We start from the raw sequence: 17452 nt of genomic DNA, 5'->3' as shown, positions 1-17452 counted from the left end.
GGTCCCTATGGGTCCCTATGGGTCTCTATGTGTCCCTATGGATCCCTATGGGTCTCTATGGGTCCCTATGGGTCTCTATGTGTCCCTATGGATCCCTATGGGTCTCTATGGGTCCCTGGCCCCATTGCAGGTGCTGGACCTGGCCCACAACCGGCTCCGGAGCCTTCAGGGCTTCCCCCCCTGCCTTGGCTGGAGGAGCTGGGGCTGGAGGGGAACCGTAGGTTATGGGGCAGCTATGGGGTGGTTATGGGGCGCTATGGGGGGGCTATGGGGCGCTATGGGGGGGCTATGGGGTGGTTATGGGGTGGTTATGGGTCGCTATGGGGTGACTATGGGGTGCTATGGGGCGGATATGGGGCGCTATGAGGTGGCTATGGGGCGCTATGGGGTGGTTATGGGGTGCTATGGGGCGCTATGGGGGAGCGGATATGGGGCGCTATGGGGTGGTTATGGGGCGCTATGGGGCGCTATGGGGTGCTAAGGGGTGGATATGAGGCACTATGGGATGGTTATGGGGCGCTATGGGGGGGCTAGGGGGCGCTCTGGGGTGGTTATGGGGCGCTATGGGGTGGTTATGGGGTGCTATGTGGTGTTATGGGGCGCTCTGGGGCGGATATGGGGCGCTATGGGGGGGCTAGGGGGCGCTATGGGGTGATATGGGGCGGATATGGGGCGCTATGTGGTGCTATGGGGCGCTATGGGGGGGCTAGGGGGCGCTATGGGGCGCTATGGGGGGGCGGATATGGGGCGCTATGGGGTGGTTATGGGGCGCTATGGGGCGCTATGGGGTGCTAGGGGGCGGATATGAGGCACTATGGGATGGTTATGGGGCGCTATGGGGGGGCTAGGGGGCGCTATGGGGTGGTTATGGGGTGCTATGTGGTGTTATGGGGCGCTCTGGGGCAGATATGGGGCGCTATGGGGGGGCTAGGGGGCGCTATGGGGTGGCTATGGGGCGCTATGGGGTGGTTATAGGGCGCTATGTGGTGTTATGGGGTGCTATGGGGCGGATATGGGGCGCTATGTGGTGCTATGGGGCACTATGGGGGCTCTATGAGGCAGCTATGGGGCTCTATGGGGCGCTATGGGGTTATAATGGGCTTTAATGGGGTTCCAATGGCCCTCAATGGCGCCCTCCGAAGGGGGCGTGTCCTTTCCCCGCTGACCCCGCCCCTTTACCCCCCCCCCCCCCCCAGCCCTCGGCCACGCCTCCGCCCTCTCGCCATTGGCCGCCTGCCCGCGCCTCGCTCGCCTCCGATTGGCCGGCACCCCGCTCGCCTCCGCCCCCGGCGCCGCCCACCACGTGGGGCTCCTCCTGCCCGCCGTTGACGTCAGCTGGGGCTGAGCTTGGCCACGCCCCCTCCACCCTTTGGCCACGCCCCCTCCCCTTGTCTTAAAGGGGCCGCAGCGAATTAAAGTGGTGGCCAATGGGGCCCAATGCATCTCAATGGGGCTCAATGGGGTTCAATGGGGCTCTATGGGGCTCAATGGGGCTCAATGGGTCTCTATGGGTCTCAATGGGGCCCGATGCATCTCAATGGGGCCCAGTGCATCTCAATGGGGCTCAATGGGTCGCAATGGGGCTCAATGGGTCGCAATGGGGCTCAATGGGTCGCAATGGGGCTCAATGGGTCCATATGGGTCCCTATGGGTCTCAGTGGGTCGCAATGGGGCTCAGTGGGTCGCAATGGGGCCCAGTGAAGCTCAGTGGGTTGCAATGGGGCTCAATGGGTCTCTATGGGGCTCAATGGGGTTTAATGCATCTCAATGGGTCGCAATGGGGCTCAGTGGGTCGCAATGGGGCTCAATGGGGCTCAATGGGTTGCAATGGGTCGCAGTGGGGCTCAATGGGTCGCAATGGGGCTCAATGGGTTGCAATGGGGCTCAGTGGGGCTCAGTGGGTCGCAATGGGGCCCAATGCATCTCAGTGGGGTTCAATGGGTCTCAATGGGTCTCTATGGGTCTCAGTGGGTCTCAATGGGTCGCAATGGGTCTCAGTGGGTCGCAATGGGTCTCAGTGGGTCGCAATGAGGCTCAATGGGGCTCAATGGGTCCCTATGGGTCTCAGTGGGTCCCAATGGGTCCACATGGGTCTGAGTGGGTCCAAATGGGTCTCAGTGGGTCGCAATGGGGCTCAATGGGGCTCAATGGGTCCCTATGGGTCTCAGTGGGTCCCAATGGGTCCAAATGGGTCTCAATGGGTCTCAATGGGGTTCAATGGGGCTCAATGGGTCCCAGTGCGTCCCAATGGATCCCAGTTCATCCCAGTGCTCCCAGTTCCCATTCATCCCAATGGATCCCATTCATCCCAATGGATCCCAGTGCTCCCAGTTCCCATTCATCCCAATGGATCCCATTCATCCCAATGGATCCCAGTGCTCCCAGTTCCCATTCATCCCAATGGGTCCCATTCATCCCAATGGGTCCCATTCATCCCAATGGATCCCAGTGCATCCCAGTGCTCCCAGTTCCCATTCATCCCAATGGATCCCATTCATCCCAATGGATCCCAGTTCATCCCAGTGCTCCCAGTTCCCATTCATCCCAATGGGTCCCATTCATCCAATGGATCCCAGTTCATCCCAGTGCTCCCAGTTCCCATTCATCCCAATGGATCCCATTCATCCCAATGGATCCCAGTGCTCCCAGTTCCCATTCATCCCAATGGATCCCATTCATCCCAATGGATCCCATTCATCCCAATGGATCCCAGTTCATCCCAGTGCTCCCAGTTCCCATTCATCCCAATGGGTCCCATTCATCCCAATGGATCCCAGTTCATCCCAGTGCTCCCAGTTCATCCCATTCCCCCCTCCCCTTCCCTCTTGCATCATCCGGACGCATCCATTTCAACACCGTGGGGCGGGACCTATGGGGCTGGATTGCGCCATCTGCCCCACTGCCAAATAGTGAGCCATTGCCCGCAATGGGGCTCGCCCCGCCGTGCCCTCCCTTGCCAAATAGTGAGCCATAGCCCGCAATGGGGCTCGCCCCGCCGTGCCCTCCCTTGCCAAATAGTGAGCCATTGCCCGCAATGGGGCTTGCCCGGCCCTGCCCTCTCTTGCCAAATAGGGAGCCGCCCTGGGAGTGCCGCCGCTGCTTAATAGGGAGCCAGGGCCAAGCCCCATTCCCCGGCCCCCTTGCTAAATAGGGAGCCGCCCTTGACCCGGGTTTGCTGCCTTGGGGGGGGGGGGGTGCCACATAGTGAGCCATGGGGCTAGGCATTGAGACCCCCTTGCCACATAGTGAGCCATGGGGCTAGGCATTGAGACCCCCTTGCCACATAGTGAGCCATGGGGCTAGGCATTAGGACCCCTCTGCCACATAGTGAGCCATGGGGCTAGGCATTAGGACCCCCTTGCCACATAGTGAGCCATGGGGCTAGGCATTAGGACCCCCTTGCCACATAGTGAGCCATGGGGCTAGGCATTAGGACCCCCTTGCCACATAGTGAGCCATGGGGCTAGGCATTGAGACCCCTCTGCCACATAGTGAGGCATGGGGCTAGGCATTAGGACCCCTCTGCCACATAGTGAGCCATGGGGCTAGGCATTGAGACCCCTCTGCCACATAGTGAGCCATGGGGCTAGGCATTGAGACCCCTCTGCCACATAGTGAGCCATGGGGCTAGGCATTGAGACCCCCCTGCCACATAGTGAGCCATGGGGCTAGGCATTAGGACCCCCTTGCCACATAGTGAGCCATGGGGCTAGGCATTAGGACCCCCTTGCCACATAGTGAGCCATGGGGCTAGGCATTAGGACCCCTCTGCCACATAGTGAGCCATGGGGCTATGCATTAGGACCCCCTTGCCACATAGTGAGCCATGGGGCTAGGCATTGAGACCCCCCTGCCACATAGTGAGCCATGGGGCTAGGCATTGAGACCCCCCTGCCACATAGTGAGCCATGGGGCTAGGCATTAGGACCCCCTTGCCACATAGTGAGCCATGGGGCTAGGCATTGAGACCCCCCTGCCACATAGTGAGCCATGGGGCTAGGCATTAGGACCCCCCTGTCACATAGTGAGCCAATCACCTAAAGCATAGAACACCCCTGCCATATAGTGAGCCAATCACCTAAAGCATAGAACACCCCTGCCACATAGTGAGCCGTTCACCTTAAGCATAGGACCCCCCTGCCACATAGTGAGCCATCACCTATAGCATCAGACCCCCCTGCCACATAGTGAGCCATCACCTTAAGCATAGGACCCCCCTGCCACATAGTGAGCCATTCACCTATAGCATAGGACCCCCCTGCCACATAGTGAGCCATTCATCTTAAGCATAGGACCCCCCTGCCACATAGTGAGCCATCACCTATAGCATCAGACCCCCCTGCCACATAGTGAGCCATCACCTTAAGCATAGGACCCCCCTGCCACATAGTGAGCCATTCACCTATAGCATAGGACCCCCCTGCCACATAGTGAGCCATTCATCTTAAGCATAGGACCCCCCTGCCACATAGTGAGCCATCACCTATAGCATCAGACCCCCCTGCCACATAGTGAGCCATCACCTTAAGCATAGGACCCCCCTGCCACATAGTGAGCCATTCACCTATAGCATAGGACACCCCTGCCACATAGTGAGCTAAAGCATAGAACACCCCTGCCACATAGTGAGCCATTCACCTTAAGCATAGCACCCCCTGCCACATAGTGAGCCATTCACCTTAAGCATAGGACCCCCCTGCCACATAGTGAGCCATCACCTATAGCATCAGACCCCCCTGCCACATAGTGAGCCATCACCTTAAGCATAGGACCCCCCTGCCACATAGTGAGCCATCACCTTAAGCATAGGACCCCCCTGCCACATAGTGAGCCATCACCTTAAGCATAGGACCCCCCTGCCACATAGTGAGCTAAAGCATAGAACACCCCTGCCACATAGTGAGCCATTCACCTTAAGCATAGGACCCCCCTGCCACATAGTGAGCCATCACCTTAAGCATAGGACCCCCCTGCCACATAGTGAGCTAAAGCATAGAACACCCCTGCCACATAGTGAGCCATTCACCTTAAGCATAGGACCCCCCTGCCACATAGTGAGCCATTGAGCTAAAGCATCAGACACCCCTGCCACATAGTGAGCTGTTGCCCCCCCGCCATATAGTGAGCCATTGAGCTAAAGCATCGGACACCCCTGCCACATAGTGAGCTATTGCCCCCCCGCCATATAGTGAGCCATTGCCACACCCCATAGGCTCCCCCCTGCCACATAGTGAGCTATTGCAGCCTCTGACACATGCTGAGCCATTGCGCCACCCCATAGCCCCGTTGCCACATAGTGAGCCAGGCCGCGCCCCTTACGCCTCCCCTGCCACATAGTGAGCCACAGCCCAGTCATTACCCCCGCTGCCACATAGTGAGCCATTTACTTAAAGCATAGGACCCCTTCTGCCACATAGTGATCCACTAGATCATTCATTACCCCCCCTGCCACATAGTGAGCCGTAGCCCGACCTCACCCCCCCGTTGCCACATAGTGATCCATCCCCATTCATTCCCCCCCATTGCCACATAGTGATCCATTGACCCACCCCATTCCCCCCCCATTGCCACATAGTGATCTACGGACCCCCTGCCACATAGTGAGCCATTACCCCACGCCTTATCCCCCCGTTGCCACATAGCGATCCATCCCCATTCATACCCCCCCCATTGCCACATAGTGATCCATTCCCCCCCCCATTGCCACATAGTGAGCTAAGGACCCCCTGCCACATAGTGAGCCATAACCCCACGCCTTATCCCCCCGTTGCCACATAGTGATCCATCCCCATTCATTCCCCCCCATTGCCACATAGTGATCCATTACCCCCCCCCCCCATTCCCCCCCCATTGCCACATAGTGAGCTAGGAACCCCTGCCACATAGTGATCCATTACCCCACCCCTTATCCCCCCATTGCCACATAGTGATCCATTACCCCCCCCATTCCCCCCATTGCCACATAGTGATCCATTGTCCCACCCCTTATCCCCCCATTGCCACATAGTGATCTACAGACCCCCTGCCACATAGTGAGCCATTACCCCACCCCTTATCCCCCCATTGCCACATAGTGATCCATCCCCATTCATTCCCCCCATTGCCACATAGTGATCCATTCCCCCCCCCATTGCCACATAGTGAGCTAAGGACCCCCTGCCACATAGTGAGCCATTACCCCACCCCTTATCCCCCCCGTTGCCACATAGTGATCCATCCCCATTCATTCCCCCCATTGCCACATAGTGATCCATTCCCCCACCCCATTCCCCCCCCCATTGCCACATAGTGAGCTAAGGACCCCCTGCCACATAGTGAGCCATTACCCCACCCCTTATCCCCCCATTGCCACATAGTGATCCACCCCCCATTCATTCCCCCCCATTGCCACATAGTGATCCATTACCCCCCCCCCATTCCCCCCCATTGCCACATAGTGAGCGAAGGACCCCCTGCCACATAGTGAGCCATTACCCCACCCCTTATCCCCCCGTTGCCACATAGTGATCCATCCCCATTCATTCCCCCCCATTGCCACATAGTGATCCATTACCCCCCCATTCCCCCCCCCATTGCCACATAATGATCCATCCCCATTCATTCCCCCCCATTGCCACATAGTGATCCATTACCCCACCCCATTCCCCCCCCATTGCCACATAGTGATCCATCCCCATTCATTCCCCCCATTGCCACATAGTGATCCATTACCCCACCCCATTCCCCCCCCCCCAGTTGCCACATAGTGAGCCAAGGTGGGGCCCGCAGGTGTGGAGCAACCAAGGGGGGCGTGGCCTAAGGAGGAAGGGGGCGTGGTCACCGCTGGCCCCGCCCCCCCCCCCCCCCCATCGCTCTGCCCTAGACCCGCGGCTACTGGGAGCAACTGGGAGCAACTGGGAGGTACTGGGAGCAATGGGGCGCTATGGGGTCTCTATGGGGCGCTATGGGGGCTCTATGGGGTCTCTATGGGGCTCTATGGGGTCTCTATGGGGCGCTATGGGGCTGGGAGGACTGGGGGAACTGGTTGTACTGGGAGCGGCGGCGCCGGCCGGGCGGGGACTGGGAGGCGATGGGGGGGGGGAATAGGGGGCAATGGGGGCCATACTGGTCTATACTGGTCCATATGGGTCCATACTGGTCTATACTGGTCCATACTGGTCCATACTGGTCCATACTGGTCTCCTGTTGGTGCTTATGGGTCCATACTGGTCTATACTGGTCTATATGGGTCCATACTGGTCTATACTGGTCTATATGGGTCCATACTGGTCTATACTGGTCTATATGGGTCCATACTGGTCTATACTGGTCCATACTGGTCCATACTGGTCCATACTGGTCTCCTGTTGGTGCTTATGGGTCCATACTGGTCTATACTGGTCTATATGGGTCCATACTGGTCTATACTGGTCTATATGGGTCCATACTGGTCTATACTGGTCTATATGGGTCCATACTGGTCTATACTGGTCCATATGGGTCCATACTGGTCCATACTGGTCTATATGGGTCCATACTGGTCTATACTGGTCCATATGGGTCCATACTGGTCTATACTGGTCCATATGGGTCCATACTGGTCTATACTGGTCTATATGGGTCCATACTGGTCTATACTGGTCTATATGGGTCCATACTGGTCTATACTGGTCTATATGGGTCCATACTGGTCTATACTGGTCTATATGGGTCCATACTGGTCTATACTGGTCTATATGGGTCCATACTGGTCTATACTGGTCCATATGGGTCCATACTGGTCCATACTGGTCTATATGGGTCCATACTGGTCTCTGATTGGTGCTTATGGGTCCATACTGGTCTATACTGGTCCATATAGGTCCATACTGGTCTCTGATTGGTGCTTATGGGTCCATACTGGTCTATACTGGTCCATATGGGTCCATACTGGTCTATACTGGTCCATATGGGTCCATACTGGTCTCTGATTGGTGCTTATGGGTCCATACTGGTCTATACTGGTCCATACTGGTCTCCTATTGGTGCTTATGGGTCCATACTGGTCCATACTGGTCTCTGATTGGTGCCTATGGGTCTATACTGGTCCATACTGGTCTCCTATTGGTGTTTATGGGTCCATACTGGTCCATACTGGTCTCTGATTGGTGCTTATGGGTCCATATGGGTCCATACTGGTCCATACTGGTCTCCTATTGCTGCTTATGGGTCCATACTGGTCTCTGATTGGTGCTTATGGGTCCATATGGGTCCATACTGGTCTATACTGGTCCATACTGGTCTCCTATTGCTGCTTATGGGTCCATACTGGTCTCTGATTGGTGCTTATGGGTCCATACTGGTCCATACTGGTCTCTGATTGGGTCATATTGGCCTTTATGGCGTCATACAGCCACACAGAGCCCCATAGACACCCCATAGAGCCCCATAGACACCCCATAGAGCCCCATAGACACCCCATAGACCCCACTAGAGACCCCATAGAGCCCCATAGAGACCCCACAGACCCCCCACTGACCCCCATAGAGCCACCAGAGCCCCATAGAGCCCCACAGACCACCACAGAGGCCCCATAGCACCCCATAGAGCCCCATAGAGCCCCAAAGACCCCCACAGAGACCCCATAGACACCCCATAGAGCCCCATAGAGAACCCAAAGACCCCCACAAAGACCCCATAGACCCACATAGATCCCCATAGACGTCCATAGAGACCCCATAGACACCCATATCCCCCCCATAGAAACCCCATAGAGCCCCATAGACCCCCCATAGAGCCCCATAGAACCCCCATAGACCCCCACAGAAACCCCACAGACCCCCACAGAGACCCCAAAGACCCCCATAGAGCCCCACAGAGCCCCACGGAAACCCCACAGAGCCCCCATAGAGCCCCATAGAGCCCCACAGAGGCCCCATAGCACCCCACAGAGCCCCACAGACCCCCATAGAAACCCCATAGACCCCCATAGAGAGCCCATAGATACCCCACAGAGCCCCAAAGAGCCCCACAGAGGCCCCAGAGAGCTCCACAGAGGCCCCATAGCACCCCATAGATCCCCACAGAAACCCCATAGACGTCCATAGAGCCCCACAGACCCCCATAGAGACCCCATAGAAACCCCACAGAGCCCCACAGAGACCCCAAAGACCCCCATAGGCCAAGACCCATAGACCCCCCATAGAGCCCCATAGAAACCGCAAAGACCCCCATAGAGCCCCCATATCCCCCCACAGAGCCCCACAGAGGCCCCATAGCACCCCATAGAGCCCCATAGAAACCCCACAGACCCCCCATAGACCCCCATAAACCCCCATAGAGACCCAACAGACCCCCATAAGACCCCACAGAGCCACACAGAGACCCCATAGACCCCCTTAGACCCCCACAGAGACCCCTACAGAGCCCCATAGAACCCCAACAGACCCCATAGAAACCCCACAGACCTCCATATCCCCCCCATAGAGCCCCAAAGACCCCCATAAAGACCCCCACAGATCCCCATAAGACCCCACAGAGCCGCCATAGAGACCCCATAGAGCCCCACAGAACCCCAACAGGCCCCACAGACCCCCCATAGACCCCCATAGACCCCCACAGATCCCCCATAAACCCCCTATAGCCCCCCCCAGAAACCCCATAGAGCCCCCATGGACCCCTATAGCCCCCCCATAGACCCCCACAGAGCCCCATAGACCCCCATAGAGACCCCATAGACCTCCACAGACCCCCCATAGACCCCCATAGAGACCCCATAGACCCCATAGAGACCCCATAGACCCCCACAGAGATCCCATAGACCTCCACAGACCCCCACAGAGCCCCATAGACCCCCATAGAGACCCCGTAAACCCCTACAGCCCCCCCCATAGACCCCCACAGATCCCCATACACCCCCATAGAGACCCCATGGACCCCCATAGACCCCATATCCCCCCATAGACCCCCATAGAGCCCCACAGACCCCCATAGACCGCCATAGACCCCCCATAGAGCCCCATATCCCCCCACAGCCCCCCATAGAGACCCCATAGACCCCCATATCCCCCCCATAGACCCTCATATCCCCCCCATAGACCCCCATATCCCCCCCATAGCACCCCATAGACCCCCATAGACCCCCCACAGAGACCCCATAGACCCTCATAGACCCCCACAGACACCCCATAGACCCCCATATCCCCCCACAGCCCCCCATAGAGACCCCATATCCCCCCCATAGCCTCCCATAGCCCCCCATAGACTCCCATAGAGACGCCACAGACCCCCACAGACACCCCATAGACCCCCATAGACACCCCATAGAAACCCCATAGAGCCCCCATAGACCCCCATAGACCCCCATAGACACCCCATAGAAACCCCATAGAGCCCCCATAGACCCCCATAGAAACCCCATAGACCCCCATAGAGACCCCATAGAGCCCCGCAGACCCCCATATCCCCCCATAGATCCCTATAGACCCCCCATAGACCCCCACAGAAACCCCATAGACCCCACAGACCCCCCATAGACCCCCATATCCCCCCATAGACCCCCCACAGAGACCCCATAGACCCTCATAGACCCCCATAGACCCCCACAGCCCCCCCCACAGACCCCCACAGAGACCCCATAGAGCCCCGCAGACCCCCATAGCCCCCCCATAGACCCCCCAGACCCCCTATAGATCCCCACAGACCCCCCCATAGACCCCCATATCCCCCCCACAGAGACCCCATAGACCCCCATAGCCCCCCCCACAGACCCCCATAGAGCCCCATAGACCCCCCATAGAGACCCCATAGAGCCCCACAGACCCCCATAGCCCCCCCATAGACCCCCACAGACCCCATAGACCCCCACAGCATACCCCCCCATAGACCCCCATAGAGCCCCACAGACCCCCCATAGAACCCCATATCCCCCCCACAGACCCCCATAGACACCCCACAGACCCCCCATAGACCCCCATAGAGACCCCATATCCCCCCATAGCCCCCCCATAGAGACCCATAGAGACCCCATAGACCCTCATAGACCCCCACAGACCCCCCATATCCCCCCATAGAGACCCCATTTCCCCCCTTTACCTCTGTCTGTTCCCTTCCCTCCCTCAGCTCAATGGCGGCCTCCGACCCCCGGCGGGACCCAGGCCGCTGGGCCGCCGCCAGCCTCCGAGCTCGGGAGGCCCCGGAGGCGGGGCCCAGGCCCCGGGGCAGCCTCTGGCGCCGCCTGTGCCGCTGCTGCGGGCCCTGCTGCGGCCGCTCCTCCGCGGGGCCCTGGGAGCCCGACTCACGCGAGGCCCCGGCTCGGCGCGGCCTGCAGGCCCCGCGGCCTGGTCAGTGCGCGTTGGGAGTAGTCAAGCCTCAGGGCCATAGGGAGCTGTTGGGGCCTAGGAGGGGGGCGTTGGGAGTAGTGAAGCCTGCGGGACCTTTTCGGGGGGGGGGGGGGGGGGGGGGGCATCCCATAATACCCATCCCAAGTCCCACTTTTAGACATGAATTCTCACTTTCTAGCCCCAAATTCCCAATTTTAAGCCCCAAATTCTCACTTTTTAGCCCCAAATTCTCACTTTTAGCCCCAAATTCTCACTTTTTAGCCGAAATTCCCGCTTTCTTGACACAAAATTCACATTTTTGGACCCAAATTTCCCCTTTTTGGACCAAATTCCCACTTTTTTGCTCAAAATTCCCATTTTTGGCCCAAATTCCTCCTTTCCCACCGAAATTTCCACCTTTTTTTGCCCCAAATTCACCCTTTTTGGCCCCAAATTCCCTCTTTTTGACCCCAATTTCCCCCTTTTTGGCCTCAAATTTCCCCTTTCTGACCCAAATTCCCACTTTTTTTTCTCAAAATTCCCATTTTTGCAGCCAAATTTCTCCTTTTTGGCCCCAAATTCCCACTTTTTCCCCAAATTCCCACTTTTTTGCCCCAAATTCTCCCTTTTTAGCCCCAAATTCCCACTTTTTGTCCCAAATTCTCCATTTTTGACCCAAATTCCCTCTTTCTGACCCAAATTCCCACTTTTTTGGCCCAAATTTCCCATGTTTTGGAGCCAAATTTCTCCTTTTGGCCCCAAATTCCCGCTTTCTTGGCCCAAAATTCCCATTTTGGCCCCAAATTTCCCCTTTTTCCCCAAATTCCCACTTTTTTTTTTGTCCCAAATTCCTCCCTTTTTGCCCCAAATTCCCACCATTTATTTTGCCCCAAATTCCCATTTCTGGACACAAATTTCTCCTTTTTGGCCCCAAATTCCCCCTTTTTGACCCCAAATTTCCACTTTTTTGCCCAAAATTCCCACTTTTTGGACCCAAATTCCCACTTCTGGCCCCAAATTTCCCCTTTTTTGCCCAAATTTCTCCTTTTTAGCCCCAAATTCCCACTTTCTTGACCCAAAATTCCCATTTTTGGCCCCAGATTTCCCCTTTTTGGACCAAATTTCCACTTTTTTTTGCCCCAAATTCCCATTTCTGGACACAAATTTCTCCTTTTTAGCCCCAAATTCCCCCTTCTTAGCCCCAAATTCCCCCTTTTTGACCCCAAACTCCCTCTTTCTGACCCAAATTCCCACCTTTTTGGCCCAAATTTCCCATTTTTTGAAGCCAAATTTCTAGTTTTTGGCCCCAAAATTCCATTCCCCCCCCCCCAATTCCCCTTTCTGGCCCCATATTTCCCCTTTTGGGCTCCAAATACCCACTTTTTGGCCCCAAATTACCCCTTTTTTGGCCCCAAATTCCCCCTTTTTTGCCCCAAATTCCCATTTCTGGACACAAATTCCTCCTTTTTGGCCCCAAATTCCCCCTTTTTCCCCAAATTCCCACTTTTTTTGCCCAAAATTCCCCCTTTTGGGCCCAAAATTCCCCCTTTGGACCCAAATTCCCTCTTTGGGCCCCAAATTCCCCCTTTTTTCCCCAAATTCCTCTTTTTTGCCCCTAATTCCTACCTTTTAACCTGAATTCCCTCTTTTTTGCCCCAAATTCCCCCTATTTGGACCCAAATTCCCCCTTTTTGGCTCCAAATTTCCCCTTTTGGGCCCCAAATTCCCACTTTTTGGACCCAAATTCCCACTTTTTGGCCCCAAATTACCCTCTTGCCCCAAATTCCCCTTTTTGACCCCAAATTCCTCCGTTTTGGCCCCAAATTCCTTTTTTTGGCCCCAAATTTCCCCTTTTTATCTCCAAATTCCCCTTTTTGGACCCAAAATTCCCACTTTTTTGCCCCAAATTCCTCCTTTTTCACCCCAAATTCCCACTTTTTTGCCCCAAATTCCTCCTTTTTCACCCCAAATTCCCACTTTTTGGCCCCAAATTCCCTCTTTATGGCCCTAAATTCCCACTTTATGGCCCCAAATTCCCTTTTTTTGGCACCAAATTCCTGCCTTTTTGGCACCAAAATTCCATTTTTTTCCCCCAAATTCCCATTTTTGGCCCCATATTTCACCTTTTTGGCTCCAAATTCCCACTTTTTGCCCCAAATTCCCCTTTTTTGGCCCCAAATTCCCTCTTTTGGACCCAAATTCCCCCTTTTTAGCCCCATTTACATTCTTCTTGGACCATTTTTGCCCATTTTGGGCCCATTTATGCGATTTTAGGTCCATTTTGATCCATTTTGAGTCCATTTTTGTCCGTTTTGGGTCCATTCCCCTCCATTTTGGGTCCATTTATGGCCATTTTGGGTCAATTTTCATCCATTTTGGGTCCATTTATGTCCATTTTAGGTCCATTCCCATCCATTTTGGGTCCATTTATGTCCATTTTCCGACCATTTATGTCCATTTTGGGTTCATTCCCATCCATTTTTTTGTCCGTTTCCATCCATTTTGGGTCAATTTTCATCCATTTTGGGTCCATTTATGTCCATTTATGTCCATTTTTTGTCCATTTATGTTCATTTTGGGTCCATTTATGTCCATTTTTTGTCCATTTATGTCCATTTTGGGTCCATTCTCATCGATTTTTTGTCCATTTATGTCCATTTTGGGTCCATTTATGTCCATTTTGGGTCCATTCTCATCCATTTTGGGTCCATTCTCATCCATTTTGGGTCCATTCTCATCCATTTTTTGTCCATTTCTGTCCATTTTGGGTCCATTTCCATCCATTTTTCATCCATTTTGGGTCCATTTATGTCCATTTTGGGTCCATTCCCATCCATTTTTTGTCCATTTCCATCCATTTTGGGTCCATTCATGTCCATTTTTCATCCATTTCTGTCCATTTTGGGTCCATTTTCATCCATTTTTCATCCATTTTGGGTCCATTTATGTCCATTTTGGGTCCATTTTCGTCTATTTTGGGTCCATTTTTGTCCATTTTGGGTCCATTTCCATCCATTTTTTGTCCATTTCCATCCATTTTAGGTCATTTTATGTCCATTTAGGGTCCATTTATGTCCATTTTGGGTCCATTCCCATCCATTTTTCATCCATTTATGTCCATTTTTTGTCCATTTCCATCCATTTTGGGTCCATTTCCATCCATTTTAGGTCATTTTATGTCCATTTAGGGTCCATTTATGTCTATTTTGGGTCCATTCCCATCCATTTTTCATCCATTTTTGTCCATTTAGGGTCCATTTATGTCCATTTTGGGTCCATTTATGTCCATTTTTCGTCCATTTTTCGTCCATTTTGGGTCCATTTATGTCTATTTTGGGTCCATTCCCATCCATTTTGGGTCCATTTTTGTCCATTTTGGGTCCATTTTCATCCATTTTGGGTCCATTTATGTCCATTTTGGGTCCATTCTTATCCGTTTTGGGTCCATTCCCATCCATTTTTCATCCATTTATGTCCATTTTGGGTCCATTTCCATCCATTTTGGGTCCATTTTTCATCCATTTTTCGTCCATTTTGGGTCCATTTCTGTCCATTTTGGGTCCATTTCCATCCATTTTTCATCCATTTTGGGTCCATTTCTGTCCATTTCGGGTCCATTCCCATCCATTTTTCGTCCATTTCCATCCATTTTGGCTCCATTCATGTCCATTTTTCATCCATTTCTGTCCATTTTGGGTCCATTTTCATCCATTTTGGGTCCATTTTTGTCCATTTTGGCTCCATTCATGTCCATTTTGGGTCCATTTTCATCCATTTTGGGTCCATTTTTGTCCATTTTGGGTCCATTCCCATCCATTTTGGGTCCATTCATGTCCATTTTTCATCCATTTCTGTCCATTTCGGGTCCATTTCCATCCATTCTGGGTCCCTTCCCCCCCATCCATTCCCCCCCCCTCTGACCCCTCTGACCCCGCTGACCCCTCCTCCCCCTCCAATCCCCTCAGGGCAGCTGGTGCCGCGGGGCCTCGCCATTGGCTGCCCGCGGGACCCCCTTTTAGGTCCATTTCAGTCCATTTTGGGCACATTTATGTCCATTTTTCGTCCATTTATGTCCATTTTCGGTACATTTATGTCCATTTTGGGTCCATTCCCATCCATTTTGGGTCCATTTATGTCCATTTTGGGTCCATTCCCATCCATTTTTCATCCATTTACGTCCATTTTGGGTCCATTTCCATCCATTTTGGGTCCATTTTTGTCCATTTTGGGTCCATTCCCATCCATTTTGGGTCCATTCCCATCCATTTTAGGTCCTTTTATGTCCATTTCGGGTCCATTCCCATCCATTTTTTGTCCATTTCCATCCATTTTGGGTCCATTCATGTCCATTTTTCATCCATTTCTGTCCATTTTGGGTCCATTTTTGTCCATTTTGGGTCCATTCCCATCCATTTTTCATCCATTTTGGGTCCATTTCTGTCCATTTCGGGTCCATTTCCATCCATTCTGGGTCCCTTCCCCCCCATCCATTCCCCCCCCCTCTGACCCCTCTGACCCCGCTGACCCCTCCTCCCCCTCCAATCCCCTCAGGGCAGCTGGTGCCGCGGGGCCTCGCCATTGGCTGCCCGCGGGACGCCGCCGCCCACCACACGGCCGACTTCCGGGCGCCGGTGCCGGTGCTGCGGCGGGGGCAGGGCTTCGCCGTGCGCCTCCTCCTGCCCCGCCCCCTCGACCGCGACCGCGACGGCCTCTGCCTGGAGCTCACCTTGGGTATGGGGGGGAAAAGAGGGGGGGGGAGGGGGGGAAATGCCTTTTTCCCGGCATTTCCCGGCATTTCCCGGCATTTCCCGGCATTTCCATGCTCTTTTCGCGTTTTCCCGCCTTTTTTGCGTCATTTCCCCGCCTTTTTCACGGTTTCCCGCCTTTTTCCCAGCGGTTTCCCGCCTTTTTTCCCATAAGTTTCCTGCACTTTTTTGCTTTTTCCCGCCTGTTTCCCATCGGTTTCCCGCCCTTTCTTAGCTTTTCCCTGCCTGTTTCCCTTATTTTCCCGCCCTTTTAACGTTTTCCCGCCTGTTTCCCATCATTTTCCCGCCCTTTTAACGTTTTCCCGCCTGTTTCCCATCATTTTCCCACCCTTTTAACCTTTTCCCGCCGGTTTCCCATATTTTTCCCACCCTTTCTTAGCTTTTTCCCGCCTGTTTCCCATCGGTTTCCCGCCCTTTCTTAGCTTTTCCCTGCCTGTTTCCCTTATTTTCCCGCCCTTTTAACGTTTTCCCGCCTTTTTCCCATCATTTTCCCGCCCTTTTAACGTTTTCCCGCCTGTTTCCCATCATTTTCCCACCCTTTTAACCTTTTCCCGCCGGTTTCCCATATTTTTCCCACCCTTTCTTAGCTTTTTCCCGCCTGTTTCCCATCGGTTTCCCGCCCTTTCTTAGCTTTTTCCTGCCTGTTTCCCATATTTTTCCCGCCCTTTTAACGTTTTCCCGCCTTTTTTCCATCATGTTCCCACCCTTTCTTAGCTTTTTCCCACCTTTTAAACTTTTTCCCGCCTTTTTCCCATAAGTTTCCTGCATTTTTTGCTTTGTCCCACCCGTTTCCCATTGTTTTCCCGCCCTTTCAACCTTTTCCCGCCTTTTTCCCATAAGTTTCCTGCACTTTTAGCTTTTTCCCGCCTGTTTCCCATCGTTTTCCCGCCCTTTCTTAGCTTTTTCCCGCCTGTTTCCCATCCTTTTCCCACCCTTTTAACCTTTTCCTGCCTGTTTCCCATCTTTTTCCCGCCCTTTCTTAGCTTTTTCCTGCCTGTTTCCCATATTTTTCCCACCCTTTTAATGTTTTCCCGCCTTTTTCCCATCATGTTCCCGCCCTTTCTTAGCTTTTTCACGCCTGTTACCCATCATTTTCCCGCCCTTTTAATGTTTTCCCGCCTTTTTCCCATCGTTTTCCCGCCCTTGTAATGTTTTCCCGCCTTTTTGATGTCGTTTTCCCACCCTTTTAACCTTTTCCCGCCTGTTTCCCATCATTTCCCTGCCCTTTCAACGTTTTCCCGCCTTTTCCCAGCACGTTCCCGCCCTTTCTTACCTTTTTCTCACCTTTTCCACACCCTTTTAAATTTTTCCCGCCATTTTCGCGTCATTTCCCCACTCTTTTTAATGATTTCCCGCCTTTTTCCCATCGTTTTCCTGCCCTTGCAACCTTTTCCCGCCTTTTTCCCA

The 17452-nt window shown here is 53.9% G+C and overlaps 1 protein-coding gene and 1 pseudogene across 1 annotated transcript in view; one reads left to right on the top strand and one right to left on the bottom strand.

Annotated features, from left to right (window-relative positions):
• Nucleotides 1-8605: 8605 nt before the first annotated feature.
• LOC133263838 (shematrin-like protein 2) lies at nt 8606-10997 on the bottom strand (annotated as a pseudogene).
• Nucleotides 10998-11083: 86 nt separating this feature from the next.
• LOC133263844 (protein-glutamine gamma-glutamyltransferase K-like) overlaps nt 11084-17452 on the top strand; it is a gene marked incomplete at its 3' end in the record, with an annotated part of 41691 nt that continues 35322 nt past the window's right edge. The window contains exons 1-2 of the mRNA XM_061443708.1: nt 11084-11300; nt 15831-16010. Coding sequence (XP_061299692.1) covers nt 11084-11300; nt 15831-16010 — 397 coding nt within the window. The remainder of the gene's footprint in view (nt 11301-15830; nt 16011-17452) is intronic.

The sequence above is a fragment of the Pezoporus flaviventris genome, unplaced genomic scaffold (assembly GCF_033815535.1).
Source record: "Pezoporus flaviventris isolate CSIRO_AGI_PZ_B2104156 unplaced genomic scaffold, CSIRO_AGI_Pfla_v1 ptg000488l, whole genome shotgun sequence".
Classification (NCBI taxonomy): Eukaryota; Metazoa; Chordata; class Aves; order Psittaciformes; family Psittacidae; genus Pezoporus; species Pezoporus flaviventris.
Note: the sequence above shows the minus strand (reverse complement) of the source record. Positions and strands in the feature narration are given on the sequence as shown.